Raw genomic sequence first — 19,011 nt, forward strand, 5'->3', positions numbered from 1 at the left:
AAGTCACATTTATGAGTGGTTGGAACTAAAGCTGTAGTTACTGGTTTCATTTAGCTTAGAACCTTGAGACCAGTGCTAATTAGATTTACGGCTGCTTCTCCTAAGTGGGACATTTCATTACACACAGCTTAGGAATTAAGACTTTTTCTCGACGAAGGTACTAAGAAATACAGACCTTCAAGTAGGGCCTTCATCAGAAAAGTGTGGGTTAATGCCCCAAACCCATCACTGATGCTCAAAACTGATTTATAAACTGATGAGCATTGAAGAGTCCCTTGTTATCATGGAGCTGAAAAGCAGCTGTTTAGGGTGTGTTTGCCACTCACATATATTACATGCAGTCCTCACTGTACTGTGAAACACCAAAGGAGCGCAGCTGATGCACCTAAACAGAAGGCCTGCCAAATGATAATTCGGCACCTAAAACTTGTTAGGTATTAGAAGGATTAGAGGCTCTTGAACACTAGTTTGAGCCCCTCAGTGGTCTGATTTGATTAAGGCTTTTTAAAGATCGGATACAATTAAGGAGATATATAGTTATAAAACTTAAATATAGAAATAGTTTAGCCCAGTAGCTTCCAGCCTGTTGGCTATAAGCTCTAGCGGCATATGGGAGTTATTATAAGTAGCCCATTAATCCATTTGAAGCACCGAATGTTGTCGTTAGACTAAGTCTAACCTACATATCAAATGCAGATATGGCTGGAATAAGTTAACACAAATTTTCATTAAAAGACCACTGAATTCATAGAAACTTTTGATCATTTTTCCTTTTATTAATCATTAGGTGTTTAACGGACATTAAGTTCATGGAATTCCGATATTCTTAGAGTGGTTGGACACTTCTGCTCTAGCTTGGAAAATTTAGCAAAGTGTCCATGGAACACTTCTAACACACAAACACTTCCATTCACCTGAGACTGAAGCTTTAAAAGAGCTCCATCTGACAGGCTCCCAGAAGATACACTGAATTAAACAACAACATATCAAATAAGACCAACTAATAATGCTGATGAAAACTTTCAATTGGAAATTTTTCTATCATGATAGCTTATGAGAAAAGTTAGCAAAAGGTATAAAGTACTATTTCATTTCTTTAACTTGCCTGCAGTAAGTGTAAGTTCCTAAATCAATAAACTGGGTATGTCAGATTTTAAAACCCAACATTCTCTTCTCTAAAGAAAAGATATCTAAAGAAAATACACCTGTGTGGCTTAGTTAAGCATCTGCCTTTGGCTCAAGTTATGATCCCAAAATCCTGGGATCCAGCCCCACATGGAGTCCCACTTTGGGCTCCATGCTCAGTGGGGAGTCTGCTTCTCCCCTCTCCCACTTCCCCTGCTTGTGTTCCCTCTCTGGCTTTCTTTCTGTCAAATAAATAAAATCTTATAAAAAAAAAAAAGATTTTATTTGAGAAAGCACAAGTGAGGATAGGAGTGGGGAGGGGTAGAGGGAAAGCAGACTCCCCAACCTGAGCAAGGAGCCTAAAGCAGGGAACAGTCCCAGGAACCCTGGGATGGCGACTGAGCCAAAGGCAGGTGCTTAACTGACTAAGCCATTCAGGCACACCTGTATCTGGCTTTTAATTTGTAGATGAAAACACTATCAGTTCGTACAGGATTTTACAAAACATTTTTGCATTATAGGATCTCAAAGTTGGATTACTCTTATTTGTAGTCTCTCAAAAAAAAAAAAACCTCCATTAAACAAAAAACCTTGTTTCAAATATGAGAAAACTAACCATATAAAAGGTGATTTTTCCAAAATTATAGTATAATTGAAGAGCTTAAGTTATTTAAACACACACACACAACAGCAACAACATAAACAATATGGATTTGATTTTAGAAGTATCATACAGATTTTCTAAATACATTTTGATGATTTGATCCCAAGTAAGAAAAACCAGGAACATTTTGTAGTCATCTTACCTTCCTTAAATGAAGAAAGAAAAACCCCTCTGATTTAAATTGACTGTATAGCACTGTTTGGGTGTTGAACACATTCTTTTTCAGTCATTTTCAGACCTAGTATAATAAAAATTCTTCTTTAAAGAACAGTATTTCAGGCCCTCATGATTCTCTTCAATATCTAAATAATCATTTACCAAAATAAACAGGTTTGTTTCCAAAAAGCACAGAGTTGGGTTTTAGAATTTATAAAGGATCCAATATTTATAAACTCTGCATGTATTAAAAAAAAGGCTTCCTGTCTACAGGACTGTATGATAATGGCCTATCTCAAGGAGTTTGCAGCCTCTCCCTAGCATCTTAACCATAGTTTAAAAGAATTAAGCTCCAGCTTTCTGAAATGGTGTAAATTATAATTATGTCACTAGGGAGAAAGATTTACTGAATGCTTTTCAGTATGTTTTTAAAGCCATGGAACCATTACAAAATTTAGACTGACTCCACAGCTCTTGCTTAGTTAAAACAATATACAATACTATACAGGAATTTTAAAATTATTACACTGGAGGGAAAGTACTGTCAGAGATGCTCACATTTACAAATCAGATCACTTTAAGTTGGCTGAAAGCTAAGGTGCTCGAGTGCTGACAAGATCTCTAGAATTCCTTTGCATATTTCCATCAGCACCTGTTGATGGGGACAATCTGCTCATTTTTCACTATAGCTGTTTGCTGATAAGACAACTTGTCCCTTTTCCTCAAATATTTACCTGCAAAATAAAATATTCAGTCTTCTCTCGTGAAACTTACATTTGACTGCTACCTAATATAGTTTCTGCTGACTCCTGGAGCACAAAAGTTTAAGCAGCAGGCTCTGATTGGGTCTGTTCAGTCACTCAGTCACATATTCACTCAACCAGTCATCAAGCATTTACGGACAGATCATCCACTATGTGCTGAATTCACTTAACTTAAATGGAACCAAAACAACAAAAGTTTTAAAGAATTACCGGAACTTTTATTTTTGCTTAGTTTTATTAAAAAAATAAATATGTCATAAAGCTTTATTTTCCTTTAAGGAGAAAAAAAGGAACAAGTTTCATAAAATCAAATAAGCAATGGTAAGGTGTCTTAACTTGAAAAAGATTGGGAATCACTGGTTTACAAAGTTATAATTGACTGAAAGAACAACTGTAACAGCCACAGTTGGCTGTTTCATGCCAATGGCAGCAAACAACGAGATCAACTAGGGCAAAATAAATAATTGTGTGGAAGCCCTGATAAGTGCTTAAACAGACTGATTCACTGAGACATCAGGATAGATATATCTTGCTTCAAACAACACAGGAGTTCCTGCAAAGTTTTATGTAAATGAAATAGCCACAAACATACTAGGAGAGCTTGGTATCTGAAAGAATTCCACAGTGAATTCTTTTGTGAACAACCACTTCCACTTCTGTAAATCTGGGTATTGGCTTTGCTTAAGGCAAAGTATACCTAGCTGCTACCTCTCTGAACTGAGGTATTAGCATACACACCGAACACTGCTCCAGCTGGGCCAGTGGCACAATTTCCAAGTTTGTGTTTCTATTAAGTAGTGTAAAATAGAGTCAGCCAGGGAACCCAGCTGCATCTGGCAAAGCAGGCAAAGGGTGGGATAACCAGCTTTAACAATATTTCCAAGCCAACAAATACTTTGGGGAGTCTACTTTGTGCGAAGCACGGTAATAAGCCTTATCAATTCAATTATAGATGTACTTCCTTTCTCTAAAACCTTCAGTTGGGGCCTACGTTGGGAACTCTAAAAGTAATACTACTAATCCTCAAGACTGACTTTAACCAAATTAGCTGCCCAACTCCTTCAGATTGGGATAGATGATAATGGAAGAGGCTGAGTTTTCTAAGTCTGCAGTTTTAACAACATAAGAATCATGTTTCATATAACCAGTTAGTGAAAAATCTTGCTGGCGACAAAAATTTTTCAAATGGTTCCTTTTTTTTTTCTTTTTTACTTCCTCTGAATCCTCAGGCAAATTCTGCAGAACAGTTAAAAGTCACCAATGCTCTCTGCTTGGGTGATATATTTCAGTTCTGCTGATAGGAATAAAAATTTCTTTCCACCCACCAGAATTTCATGAACTTATCCTACACCATAAGTGATGCTTTGGACAGGGAATAAGTATGGTAGTATTAGCTCCAGTCGTTTTAACATTATAAATAACAGAATCCTCACTTTGCTCACAGCCTCCATTTCATTTGGCCAAACTCCTACCAGGCTTAAGTCACATTTAATTGGTTAGGCTGTTCAGTTTCTTTTTAAAAATGCTTCTAATACCATTGCTGCCTATATGTACAAGTGTGAATAAAAAGAGTATGCAATCTGTAGTCTTTTCCACACTAAGTACACTAACAACAATTAGTAAGTAATTAAAGAATAAGTGGTCGTTTTAAAACTCGTGTTTTTCTTTAAAAAAATTTTCACTTTCTAGCACTTAAAAAATGGGTCTTAAAAGTGCCCTATTAATGTCCAATGCTGTTCTTCACTCTGTCCCACCCATCCAAAACCTGCTACAAATGCTGGATTGAGTTCATATCAAATAATTTAGCAGTACCAAGATTCTTCAAATGGAAACAGTGTTACTGACTTCTTCATACTGGATAACAAAATAAGGGTAACTCTGATCATCATTAAAAATGACAAAAATCTGAGGCTCAAAGAAATTATCCACACAAGAGTCATACAGGTCGCTGGTAACACTGCCCGGATTGACAGGAGGGGGCCTTCTCATGCCATGACTGCCCATCGTGTATCTGCCAGTTAGCACTTTGGCCAGAAACATGAAATGGACTCCTTTGGAGGACTTCTTAGAAAAGTTATGAGAGTAGCTTGCCTTCTTTGCAAAATAACTGCCTTGTCCAAACATTGTAGCATGCTTTCCACAGACTCGAGGGTCAAAGTTGTGCTTGCAGATTCCATCTACCACATCCTGGGATGTTCCATGAAATAAATGTCTCTCATTGATTATCCTGTCACGGCCAAACATTTTCCTGTTCATATATTCCTTTTTCCTAATGAAAAGAGTGGACAGGGAATTCAGAAGAAGGAAGGTACAGATCAATTTAATAGGCAAGATGTAGTCATAAACTCATTATGGTTTCAATAAGAGGAAATGTTAAAGTAGCTTTCAAGGGCAAAATGCCATCAGAGATCATATTAAAAGTTTAAACTGATCTTTTCCACTGCAGACAAGAAGAGCCCCTTTCCTCCCACCACCCCAACTCTTATTCACTTGCTCTCTCTTCCTTTTCAAATCTAGTTCACAACCTTACTTTCTCAGGGTAACTTCTTTGTCTAATTCCGCCAACCTGAGTGTCTCTCAATTCTGAGATTACTCAAACCTGCATGCATTCTTTGTGTACTACATTTGCTTTTTTGTTGATTTGAGAGGCAGCAGAGTCAAGTAATTAAGAGCAAAGCCTCTGGTTCTAGACTGCCAAAGTTCAAACTCCAGCACATATCTTACTAGCTGTAGGTCCTGTGGCAAGTTACTGAACTTACATGGTCTGTTATGAAGAGTGTATGTGAGTTAATATACGAAAAAATACAAACATATTAGATTTTGTGAAAATCTTTACTATTATGTTCTGCATCTATCATTAGTACATTAAGAAAAACTCTTAAATTTCTCATACTGCTGACTCACCTTTTATATTTCTCCCAAAGAAACTGGTTTTGGACTCTCAGTATTTGCAAAATTCTATATTTAAACTCAGGCACAGTCTTATGAAAAAGATTATAGATGATTCGATAGCTTTTGTCCTCTACAGAAACAGGCACTTGGATAAAGTCCTGAGATGGATGCATATAAATCCAAGTTTCAGGGTAAAAGTTTGCTGAGGTGACCCCATCAGGGCAGATGATCTGTGACGATGAAGTTGCTTCAAGAGGTGGAGGAGCCTGTGTGGGAACACCACCAAGTGTCCTGGAAGGGAGAGGAAGAAATGTCAATGTGAAACATTTAAGTACATCTCACATTATAGTGCTCTAAAGCAGTATCTAAAATTGTAATTTGTATAGCTTAAGTGCTTGTTTAAAAAACAATATAGAAAATGCTATGTATTTTTAAAAAATCTCAAAGTGACATTGCCTATACACAGTTAACCTATTATTAGCTTCTTCCCGGCCTCCTCCTTGTGGAGAAAACTCTGGAATGTACTGCTACAGGCAGGCAGGCAAGCAAGAGACAATTTATAAATATCTTCACTTTGAACTGTAGACTCCTCTTTTGCCTATACAGTTAAAGAAACTCTAAGAGAGCAGTGATAATTTATATGTATTCTTCAAACTTTGCTGTACTAAGCAGAAAATTTACCATTACTAAAGGCTATATAGGTGGCAGGGAGTGGACTGATGGGGAGACAAAGGCAGGCAGGAAAGAGGGAGCTTACAGGAAGATGACACGAAATATTAAAAATAAAAAAGCTTAGAGGTGCCTGAGTGGCTCAAGTGGTTAAGTGTCCAACTCTTGGTTTAGGCTCACATCATGATCTTATGGGTTATGGAGGCTCCATGCTCAGGGGGAGTCTGCCTGATGATTTTCACCCTCTGCTTTCTGCCCCCTACCCCTGCATGCACACACATGGCTCTCTTTCTCTCTAAAATAAATCTTTGAAAAAAAAATTAAAAAGCTTATACTTTCTGTATAACACAAACAAAAATCACTGGAGCAGGCACTGAAAGCCGACATTTGGCATTTGCTTCCTTTTTCAATGTCATGTGTTAACAACAAAGTCATCAATTGTATCCAAATTTTATAGCCTTAGGTGTGCTTAAGATGAAGCTAATTACTTTAAGCTTCAGACACCAGAATGTATATCCTTGAACCTTTTTTTTTTCTTTTAAAGATTTTATTTATTTATTTGACAGAGAGAGAGATCACAAATAGGCAGAGAGGCAGGCAGAGAGAGAGGAGGAAGCAGGCTCCCCGCGGAGCAGAGAGCCCCATGCGGGGCTCGATCCCAGAACCCTGAGATCATGACCTGAGCCGAAGGCAGCGGCTTAATCCACTGAGCCACCCAGGCGCCCCTATCCTTGAACCTTTACATTTAGTTTTGTTACACTTTGAAAGGGGACTTTCTATTAAGTAGCAGCTGAATGCTTAAATTTAAATTATATTTCTTGGCCATTTTCAAAACAGAACACAAAGGAAGATCAGAGAGAGGAATTCCTGGCCCTGAGACCCAGATTCAGGGCCAGAGTACCATAACACTCTTCAGCATAGAGTGACGGTCACAAGGAAGCATTAAGTCTGCGAAATGGATTAAACTAGATTTTCAGAAGAGCTTTGTGACACAGAAGTTACAACAGTGAGTGACTGTGCATCTCATCTGCAAGAGCATATCTTACCATTACCCTCCTCATAATCACAGCTGCCTTACAGTAAGCACATACTATGGACAGGCATTTTACATACATTATCAGTTATTGTCCTAACAACCCAGCAAGATGGCTTGGATATCTGTACTTTTCAAATAAAGAAACTGCTAGTATAGTAGCAAAGAACAGAGACAGGATTTGAATCCAGGACTATCTACATAGTTTCTAGATGCATACTCTTTCCACTGCTATATACTTCACAATTCATACATACACACACTTTCCCCTCAAGGCTTGAGAGTGATAGATGTATATTAGGGCTGCAATGCAGGTTTGCCTGACTCCCACTACCACCACCTCCATCTCACACAGTCTTTTGACTTTTAAGAGATGGCTTGATAAGAAGCTAAAAAGCTACAGAGGCACAACTGCCTTCTCTAACACCTGCCCCCCTTCAAGTGGTTGTGCCTATGATTTAGCATGCCTCAAGATCCCTTGGGAGACAGAGACAGGAGTTCTGAGAGGAACCAGGACTTACAGAATCCATACAGTTCAGGGGTCAATTTAAAGGGGGCACTGGCTTCTCTAACCTTCCTGGCAGAGGCATAATAGTTCTTGTTCTCTGAAGCGTTTTCATAAAGCCCTGACAGACTCCTCCAGAGCCTTCATTCACTGGCACATTTTTCTGAAGAGAGGCCCCACTGCTTCAATCAGATTCTGAAAGGTAACTCCTTCAAAAGCCATCACTATTTTGGAGAAATGGCAGGAAACACAGAGTATAAGTTCCTTATTTTTAGCTGTTCCTTCTATTCCTGCTCTGCAAAAAGAATAAGTTCCAGCCTACCAGATTTTCCAGGGATTATTAGGGATTGAAGTTACCAAAAGAGGTTTCTCCCTCCCTCTCTCTCTCTTTTTAAAGATTTTATTTATTTGTGAGAAAGAGAGAGAGAGACTGCACAAGCAGGGGGAGTTGCAGGCAGAGGCAGAAGCAGGCTCCCTGCTGAGCAAGGAGTCTGATGTGTGACTCAACCCCAGGACCCTGAGATCATGACCTGAGCCAAAGGCACAGGTTTAACCTACTAAGTCCCTCAGGAGTCTGCCAAAGAGTTTTCTGAGTTGGGGAAGGAAGGTAAAAACTCTCCCAACCACTTTACCCAAAACAGATTTTAGGCTGCTGTCACAGCCGTACTGAAATCCTGGCACTGACCAAAAAAGATTCATAGATACTTGAAGATGAGCCTGTATAAGTAAATCCTATCCATCCTAAAACATTAGATTTTATATTCATAATTATCATCCATTCCCATCTATAGATGCTTACTTTTAATAAGCCAATATCCTAATTGGGCTAAAACATTAAAATGTATATAGACAGCTGTCTGATGAACTTCTACACTACACTTGCCATGAATTAGAAATACATATTCCAAGCACAATTATAAATGTGGGTTTATTTTCTGAGGCTACTGAGTTTGTGTTTAGCTCATGGGTATTCCAATGACATACCATGTGCTTCACAGTGCTGTACCAGCCTTCTTCAAAGAGGCAAAATTGAAGGGTCTGGAACTTGCACTCAAGGACCTCTGAAGAATGGATTTTCAGAATTCAAGGTCATCTTTTACACTCTCCTTCCCTCCCCTTGCCATTTCAGAAGATGTTTCCTAACCTACTTTCAGTGACGAAGTAAAAATTAATTCATTTTCTCTTTTTTTGGGGAGAAGTCAAACCCTATCAGACTTTACCATGACCACAGAGTGACTGCATAGGATAGACGTCCTTTCGGCTGAAATGAACTCCTAAACCTCTAAATTTGAGATTTGTTTGCTTATGCAGTCTCAGCTTAAATATTCTAAGAATATTAAAGAATAAGCTCTTTTTTAAATCAACCTCATTAAAAAGCAGCAAGCACAAGGAAATAATACTTTCTTTGTTAACTGTGAGTGATAGATGTTAACTAAACTCCACTGTGGTAATCATTTTGCAATATATATGTACATCAAATCATTAGCGGTACACCTTAAACTGACAGAGTTGTAGGTGAGTTATAGCTCAATGAAGCTGGAAGGAATTAAAAGCACCAGGGAAACTCTCACCAGGGAAACTCTCATTTAGGAGGAGTCAAATTTGCAGGAAATTCATAGATTAAGTCATCCAGCCCCTCTCCTCACCTCCGTTATTCTGGCATTCCCAATTCCTACGCATCTCTTATTTCCTGGTAACTATAGCCTTTTTTGACACTTACGTTTTAATCTGACCCTCTACATTTACTAACATTTAAAAACAAAACTTTCTTCCTGGCTAAGATTAAAATCATAGTCTCTCTGGAATCTGTTTTGCAGCCTGCTTTTTGAAACTAATCCCTCTCTACTCTCTTCCCACTAAGCCAGTCTGAGTGCCTCAGGGCCCAGATAGGAACTGAAGGGCTGCATTTACCCATTCCACCCTGGTGAACTTGCTGCTTGCTTCTCTGCTCTTTTCTCATTGAAGTGTCTGCATAATCTCTTTGATTTGCTAAGCTCTTACTTTATACCTGATTATCACTGTTTTAGACAAAAAGACTGAACAGGAGATTTTAGAAAGAAAAAGGAAGAAATAATAGAGTGACTTTCTTTGTTCTCTTATAAGCCTATGTTACAAATAGTAAGGTGCCAAATTTGTGGCATTAATTCTACTACTGCTTATAGTATTTTCATAGTTCGTACTTTTACAAAATAAGCCTAAATTTTAAAAGAGGGGGAGGGATTATTCCATAATTACTTGTCTTAGGGTTGAAACAAATCAATGTTCACCATTCTGTAAAACTCCCCCATCAATGCAGCACTCGAATGAGCATTCTTACTCTCACTCAGAAACTACATCTTGCTTGATTGGCTCAGCATGCCAAGCTGCTGGTCTCACTAATGAGTTCTACCATCTCACTAGGAGGACAATATGTTCCTAACTACTGGACGCTGACACTATCTCCAGCTGTGCTAGTGAAATCACAGAAATGGCATTTTTATTAGTTTCTAATAAAAAAAAAAACCCTACAAGGTAAAATTTTTCACACTTGGACTAGGAAGAAAGCACACATTTACCCAAAGCCAGCATGTATTTCTAAACCTGCCTTACTAAAAATTGCTTTTGGATACTGAGCATTTCAGGGATTTTTATTCATTTGTATTTTGTTTTTAATGTTCCCTCTGCAATCTCATAATTAGAATCATTAAAATTCTGTCATAATGATCTGGGAAAAACACAGTCTGAGACTGAAGAAAACAAACTAGTAAGAATATAAAAACAGCATCTCTAAGATAAGTAGAAGAGAAAAACCAGTATTACTCTAGACCTCCCCAGTCCATAAAACCAAGTAAATCTAGCATTATTCTAAAAACAGCCTCAAACATGGTATATCTGATGAGAGTATACAAATATTTCCCTAGAGTTATTAATTTTCTTTTTTTTTTTTTTAATTATTTATTTATTTATTTGACAGAGAGAGATCACAAGTAGACAGAGAGGCAGGCAGAGAGAGAGGGAGGGAAGCAGGCTCACTGCCGAGCAGAGAGCCCGATGCGGGACTCGATCCCAGGACCCCGAGATCATGACCTGAGCCGAAGGCAGCGGCTTAACCCACTGAGCCACCCAGGCGCCCCTAGAGTTATTAATTTTCAAAGATGGCCATGCTATTGGTAACAGGCTCCACCCTTTTGGCATCTATGGAGATGTACTGGTGGGTTATTTAGGGTTGGGGAAGAGGACTTGAGAAAATGGAAGAGCTCACCTGCAATTCAGAAGGCTGAATTCAGTTTCAACCTAGAAGTATGACAGGTAATTTCAGGGAGTACTACAGGAAGGTAGGCCTTACACCGAAAATGAGAATGCAAATTCTTTGAAAAGAATCTTTCCTATGAAAATTCACTCAAGGAAGAAGAACTGGAGAATGCCACCTTGAAGACCTCTCCCTGCTTGACCTTGCAGTTTACCTGTACTGGGAAGCAGCCCTATTACATGGATGGTTATCATCAGGAAACTCAATCTTTCACAAAGGAAGTAAATGCAAACTGCCTTATCTCAGATATAATTACTTTTTGTTGTACAAAAATGTTACTTCTCTTTGCTTTTCAGTTCAAAAAAATCAACTGGATAATCACTCTTTTAGCTTATCTGAACTCTACTCTTTGAAGAATTAAACCCATAGAATAATTCAAAATTTCACATTCCAGAAGTAATAACCAAGTCAGTCTCTTAATTTAAAATCTTTTACTCTTTGTCATCAGTTGTTTATTTACATAAAATGAGAGTAAAGATAAGGCTTTCCACTGACACTTACTGTAAATACGGAAGCAGTGTAAAACAGGAGCGGAAGAGGGGTCTCCTTTTTATTTCTCTCCTGAAGAATGAGTTGTGAAGAATGTAGTGGTTGTTCCACATCATAAATCGGACCTCTTTCAGACCTCGAGAGTTGGCTTCTTCAATCAATCGAATAACAGACTGGAGTAGAAAATAGAAGGTAAAGGAGAAAGAAGTTAGGAAAAAACAATCACTAGGAAATATGAAAAATGTTATTATAACTAAAGGCAAAAACAGTTAACCTTGATGCTAACATCAGAAAAGCTTCAATAAAGTGCAGAGAGTCAAATTAATTCCCTTTACACACAGGATTTTTGGGGAGGAGGGAGGGGGCAAAGAAACAGAATAGAAAGATGCTCCTTCTTCAGAAGAGCATGGATTTCTATTATGAAACATGTGAGGCCCAGGGAACAACTCTGTTCTATTTTGAGGCCTTAACAATGTCCTAGAAATTTGTTTATGTTTCTTAAGGGAATTTTCAGAAGAGGATTAAAGATAGTAGTGTATACAGTTCAAAGAAACTAGTTAAGTTCCAAATCCAAGAACTCTTTCAGAGGAAAAACACAGGGACATGTATTCTGAGAATACATTTTAAATAGTCTCTTATTCTCCTTGGAAGGTATCAGATACGAGTGATTACTTAAGAGTCTCAGAAATCTTAATTCCATTATGTACTATTAACCAATTAATATTATACTAGGTAGTTTTCTTTTGCTATTGCCTTAAAAGAAAACCAAAGAGTAAAGAAGTCAGTTATCCCTTTTCGTAATGCTGGAAATGAATTTAATCAAATCAAAGAAGTCAGATCTTTGGAATGTGAAATTAATCTCTAAAGTCCATTTCATTGTTTTTAAATTTGACTCCGAATTCTCATTAAGAGGCAAAGTAAACCCATCATCATTTTAAAACCTTACTCTGTGATTTGATTTAGGAGCTATTCTTACCATCAGACTAATGATCCATGTACACTTATGACACAATTTTAAATGACTGATTTGCCTGACACAGCTCAATAAACATTTTCAAGTATTTTTTCCAGGGGCTTAAGAGTGCTTGTTTCCCATTAGACTTCCGAAATGCTAAGTGTAACACATGATTCAATGAACATGAGCCCAGGAGCCAGAAACAGCTAGAAATACACTAGTGCTCATCTCATTAAAATTATTCCAAAGGAGCACTAAGTCTGAGTACTTACCATGTAAATATTTGGTCTCTACAGTATTATGATACTGAGGAAAGAATTTTACCTTTCTGATAACAGTGGTATTTATGGATTCCAGATCAGTGAAAAGAAATACATCCTCAGAAAAATTGAGAATAATTTTAATTATGTCAACAAGACTCCATTTTATATCAGTAAGCTCTTATATTTGTTGTTCCGTTTTGTCATGTTGTAAAGGATTAGAAGGAAAGGACAGTGAAAGACAAGAAAAATTTAAATGCACTTTTGGGGAAAAGAAACCTGTAAATACCTCAGGATACTCTCTCCATCCAAAGTGGTCCCTACAGAAGAACTTCCAGACTGTGTGGTAAATAGAGTTTACATTGCTAGAGGGTGGTGTGGACAGCCTTCGTAGTTGGTCAAATTCAGTTGTTTCATACACATTCATGGCATTCAAATCTGCCCAAAATTCTTGTCCTCTAAAAAGACCCCCCCCAAAAAGAACTGTTAATACATTTGCAAAACAGAAATATCTAAACATCTTATCAGACATTAAAAATATGTAGTATAGCATGCTGTAGAATTTTCAAAACTTATTTGGAGTAAAAAGGACACTACTGGTTGTTTCTCCATTTCCTACATGCCTTTTTTTTTTTTTTAAAGATTTTATTTATTTATTTGGCAGACAGATCACAAGTAGGCAGAGAGGCAGGCAGAGCAGAAGGGAAGCAGGCTCCCTGCTGAGCAGAGAGCCCGATGTGGGGCTTGATCCCAGAACCCTGGGATCATGACCTGAGCCAAAGGCAGAGGCTTTGACCCAGTGAGCCACCCAGGCCCCCCTCCTACATGCCTTTTCTTAACAAGACCAAAGGTTCCAGGCCATGGAGTTATGGTACCACTGACTGATGCTTATCCCACAGTATCACAGTATCACAGACCTAAACCAATCAACATAATCCCACCCTCCCTGGTTTCAGGGAGTCAGTTTTAAGATGAAGCTGGCATAGAGAGCAGACAGAGAAACAAAAGAAACTTCTTTTGAAGCTTGCCTTTTTTTCCAGAGGTATCAGTTTACCTATCAATAGAGAATACACAATATTGCCTGATGAAAGACAGGAGAAAAAAAGAAAAACAAAACAACAACAAAAAAAAAAAAACCAAAGCCCAGATGAGACCAGTATTGCTTTTTTACCCAATATCAATACTATCTTTTGTCCCAGGGATTGGAGGGGGAGAAGTTGGCAAAACATGAAGAGCAAGATAGTTTGGATTATTATGAAGTTTAGCTGTGAGAATATTTTTGTCATTTTGTTATCTGGTCTGCTGCTGCTGAATCAGCACTTCATAAATATCTCAATACTTTGGGGGGAAAATCCCATTATATGAATCAATATCATTTAAGGAATTATAATGGGCGGTCCATTTAAAATCTTTTTAATGGAACTTCATCTAGTGTTTGAAATAACCATTATTTTAAAATAACTGGAAAAATGTTCATTGTACTGTTCTTTTTGTGTATTTTTCAAAATATCCCTAAGAACATATGAAAAATAAAATACATCATAAAGTAACATCATAGGTATCAGCAGAGTGACTAAGTTTCCAGACACATTTTCATCTTTCTACCCTTTCCATAATGGAGTTTTGTTTTTGTTTTTGTTTTTTTTTTTTAAAGATTTTACTTACTTATTTGAGAGGGATAGTGAGAGAGAGCATGAGCAGGGGCAGGGGAGAAGGAGAAGTAGGCTCCCTGCAGTAGGAAGCCTGATGTGGGCTTGTTCCCAGGATCCTGAGATCATGACCTACAAATGCTTAGCCAACTAAGCCACGCAGGCGCCCATCCACAACAGATTTCTAAATGGAGGTCTATAATACACAGGATACTCCAGATCTAGTGGCACTCACAATGACTGGTTCATGTGAAATCCAGGTGTTGGAACAAATATTCCCAATATTCAACTTATTTCCTTGTTGTAAATTAGAATTTTGAAAAGGGTATTAATTTTGACCTAGGGGTTTTGTTGTTTAGTACAACACTTTCCAAATTCTGCTCTAGGAACACTTGTTTCAAGGACTGTTAACAGGTATTCTGTGTAAAAAGCATTCTGTGGTCAAATGTTTGAAAAAAACTTGGTTACACAAAATTAAACAATTTACTTATTGCAGTCACTCCTCAGCCCCTTTAATATACTAGGTAAATACTGAAGTACCATGATGAGGGCTATAAAGTATCCTTCCAAAATTGTCACAATGCTCTCTTCCTTTTTTTCCATGTATGCCTATTAACATCTCTCAATAAACACCCCTGGCAAATGTCAGGGAAAGAAAATCTACCATCCTCTATCCTAATGTTCATAATTTTTGAAACAGATTCTATTTGGGAAAAAAAAAAACACCACCACCACCTCAAGTCATATATCCAACTAATGGTGCCAATGAAGCATGATAACTTAATAAACGCAGTATGTTCCTTTAAAAATTCCTAAGGAGCTTCCCCAAACCCTAATTTCCTGCTTAGGTGTACAGACAGACAGGAAGGAAGGAAGGACGGAAGGAAGGAGGATATGATCTTAAAAGTACCATATACTTTTAAGTAAGTGCGAAATGGAAATAAGACAATAAAATGTAGTTTAAAGTCACATTTGGACACTTCTTGGTTTAAAATTATTTATGGTTTTTTTTTTAAGATTTTATTTATTTATTTGACAGACAGAGATCACAAGTAGGCAGAGAAGCAGGTAGAGAGAGGAGGAAGCAGGCTCCCTGCTAAGTAGAGAGCCCGACGTGGGGCTCGATCCCAGGACTCTGGGATCATGACCTGAGCCGAAGGCAGAGGCTTTAACCCACTGAGACACCCAGACGCCCCTAAAATTATTCATGTTAAAAAAGGGCACTTAATTCAAAAGGAAAAAGTGTTTCTGGAAAATTCTTTAAAAAAGAAGAACAAGGGGCACCTGGGTGGCTCAGTGGCCTCTGACTTCGGCTCAGGTCATGATCCCAGGGTCCTGGGATCAAGCCCCACATCGGGCTTTCTGCTCAGTGGGGAGCCTGCTCCCCCCCCCCGCCCCCGCCTGACTCTCTGCCTACTTGTGATCTCTGTCCGTCAAATAAATAAATAAAATCTTTAAAAAAAAAAAAAAAAGGAAGAACAAATGCTGAAAATGGGAACTCCTATACCTAAACTAAACATCACATCAAGTTGCTTAAATGTTTTTCACTTAATTTTAGGAGAATCTGATATTGAGCCAAGAGATATTAACCTGTTTCTCCCTCTTAACATAATTTCCAGTTCTAAACAGATTTTCTTGCTTTAAGTTCATTTTCCAGTAAGTGTTCCCAATTATGAGTTAAATCCTCAGTATTTTCTTTAAGGAATTCGTAGAACAGCAGTTATTATGTTAATATGCATTATAAACAGCCAATGCTTTTTGTTGTTAAAGTACCAGATTTTATTCTGGACACCACTCTAGCAATTTCTGTTTAAGCCTGTATTATTAAGACTTCATAGATAATGATTTGCATGAGAAAGACATCTAAAACTGCAGCTTTTGCCACATCCTCTGTGCATTTCAGTCCATTGGGTATTATGAAATTTCTATGACAAATCCTAATTTACTACAATCAACTGTTCTTTGGATTGATGTATCAAAGTACTGTTTTAGCTCTATTTGATTTTCAATATGCTTTTCTAGACTTTGCAGAGACAAAACAACAAATTTGAAAAACATTAAATTATCTTTTTATAAGATTAATTTTACCACCTGCTCTCCCTTAAACAGGGAATGCTTAAAAAATCCAAAGCCAAGAATTTCTTTTCTCCTCCATCTGCATCAGTACAAAATGCATGCGATACAGATGCCAAATGTTCAACATACACCACTCTTCTTTATCAAACCATTGTCTCCTATTATGAGAAAGCAGTTATGAGTCATGTATGTGTGGTAATGGTGATGGTGGGCTGTATTAGGCAATACACAAAGAATTAAACAGATGTAGTTCCTGGCTTCCAGGGGCTTCAGGAGAGAAATAACTAACAAAACATAAAACCAGAGTCCGTACATCTGCCTATCTAAAATCATCAGTGGCAAGTACATCCTGGGAATGAGAGGATAAAGAGCTGGCATGCAGCATTATGGGACAAGAGGTGGTTACTGGTGTCTAGGAATGGATAAAGGTCAGGAAAAGTTAAGAAGCTTTACAGTATCAATCAAACATAGCTTTCTCTAAGAGAAAGAATTTTAGGAATAGTTTAAAGAATAAGAAAAAATACCGGTAAAGAAGGAAAATAAAAATAATACCAGGGTTGTGTAAAAGAACAAGAAAAAAATAATTCAAGCATTTTGCTTCTTGAAGAAGGGTAGGGACAGCGAGGGACAGGAGAAATGCAAATAGATGGAAAAGGAACTCTATTAAACAGGGGTACAAAGCAGATAAGGAAATGTGAACCAGGGTAAAATAGGCAACATGAAAGATGTCAGGTCATAAACTGAGGAAGTAAGCCCAGGGTCTCAGAGCCTCAAATTTAAGAGTACGAATTTAGAGTATTGAGGTGATAAAGGGTCGAAGCAGTAAACACTGGATGTGTGAAGACTGAGTAGAACAGACAATGCTAGAGATTCGGAGGTAGAGGGAGGCTCTGTAAAGCAGGGTGCAATAATCCTGGTAGATGAGAACTCTGTATGGCCTAAAGACATCCCCCACCCAGGGATGGCCACTATATAGGATTTAGATTTGACTAAATATATCATGTGGCTAAATTAATCAGTACTGACTTCCCCAAGATATAACCCTATTATGATAAATCAGGAAAAAAATCTTACAAACAGATTGATGATTTTTGCTACAAAAGGAAGAATGAACTAGAATTGCTGAAATATTACCAATTCTGCTTCCATATGCTTCATCAACAAACACCCCACCACACATATCCAGATACAAAACTAATTTAAATTTTGAAAATAACACCCATTCTCATAATTTAGATGCTTTATAACAATGATTCTCCCCCTACTCAACAAATAACTTGACATACCAAGTAAGACATTTTTCAATTATTTATTATCTACACATGGAGCACCTACACCTACCTAAGTCAGAAAGAATGTCCCACAACCATCGTTTCTTCTGTGTACATTTCAAATACAAAAGAAAGTAAACGGGACCATGATGTAAATAATAAACAGAACTATAATGAAAACCCAAAACTATTTTTAAGTTTAATGAAACAGAAATTAATTAGAACATGACCTCTTTGTTAGATAAATAGTTCTTGGGATTATGCATTTGGGAGCCCAATAAGGAATATAACCATTTTAGACAATTTTTCTGTATTTATAAGTTGTTTGAAACCAATAAAGAAATGTGAAAAACAAAAAAATCTTTTTTTAAATTTTTTATTTATTTCTTATTTTTTATAAACATATAATGTATTTTTATCCCCAGGGGTACAGGTTTGTGAATCGCCAGGTTTACACACTTCACAGCACTCACCATAGCACAAACCCTCCCCAATGTCCATAATCCCACTCCCGCTCTCCCAAACCCCCTCCCCCCAGCAACCCTCAGTTTGTTTTGTGAGATTAAGAGTCACTTATGGTTTGTCTCCTTCCCAATCCCATCTTGTGAAAAACAAAAAAATCTTAAGTAGACACAGTGACTAAGCACTGGACTGTGTGCTGGGGATAAAATGAAATGGGCCAGAGTCAGTAAGGAGAGAGAGAGAGAGACACACAAGCAAACCCAGCAGTATGGTGTGAAATATGGCACAAAGGTGCTCTGGGAACAATTCAAAGGCAGAGGGCCTACCTCTACTGGAAATGGGGTCAGGAAAGGTATTCATGGGAGGTATCCTAGAGTAGATGAAATGAGAATCAAGTCTGGCTGGCCACCAAGCAGACAATGGGAGGCAGGACATCACATGCAGAGTGACTGACATGTGCAGAAGCCAACCAAACAAGGCACAAGAGACCCAAGAGTGGGCAGTACATACAGTTCATGTGAGAGGTCAGGGTGTTATGTGTGTGAGGGGGATGATAAGAGATAAGACTGGACTGGATACGCTGGCTGGGGCCAGATAATGAAAAGCTTTGTATGCTGGGTTAAGAGGTCAGGACTTGATTCTGTGGGCTGAATTCAAGAAAGTTCTGTTTTCAAGAAAGTTCAGACTCGCCTTTTAAAGAGCTACTCCAACAGTGATGGTATGGAGGACTGATTTGTTTATCTTAGGTAGCA

General features: G+C 37.9%; 1 protein-coding gene across 1 annotated transcript in view; it reads right to left on the reverse strand.

Annotated features, from left to right (window-relative positions):
- Positions 1 to 2,902: 2,902 nt before the first annotated feature.
- The window catches only part of LOC123940134 (TCDD inducible poly(ADP-ribose) polymerase), a 32,599-nt gene continuing 16,490 nt past the window's right edge, over positions 2,903 to 19,011 (reverse strand). The window contains exons 3-6 of the mRNA XM_046002609.1: positions 13,091 to 13,259; positions 11,599 to 11,759; positions 5,614 to 5,892; positions 2,903 to 4,978 (exon numbers count right to left, since the gene is read on the reverse strand). Of these exons, the coding sequence (XP_045858565.1) occupies positions 4,531 to 4,978; positions 5,614 to 5,892; positions 11,599 to 11,759; positions 13,091 to 13,259 (1,057 nt within the window). The 3' untranslated portion in view covers positions 2,903 to 4,530. The remainder of the gene's footprint in view (positions 4,979 to 5,613; positions 5,893 to 11,598; positions 11,760 to 13,090; positions 13,260 to 19,011) is intronic.

This window comes from Meles meles, chromosome 4, assembly GCF_922984935.1.
Source record: "Meles meles chromosome 4, mMelMel3.1 paternal haplotype, whole genome shotgun sequence".
In the NCBI taxonomy this organism is placed as follows: domain Eukaryota; kingdom Metazoa; phylum Chordata; class Mammalia; order Carnivora; family Mustelidae; genus Meles; species Meles meles.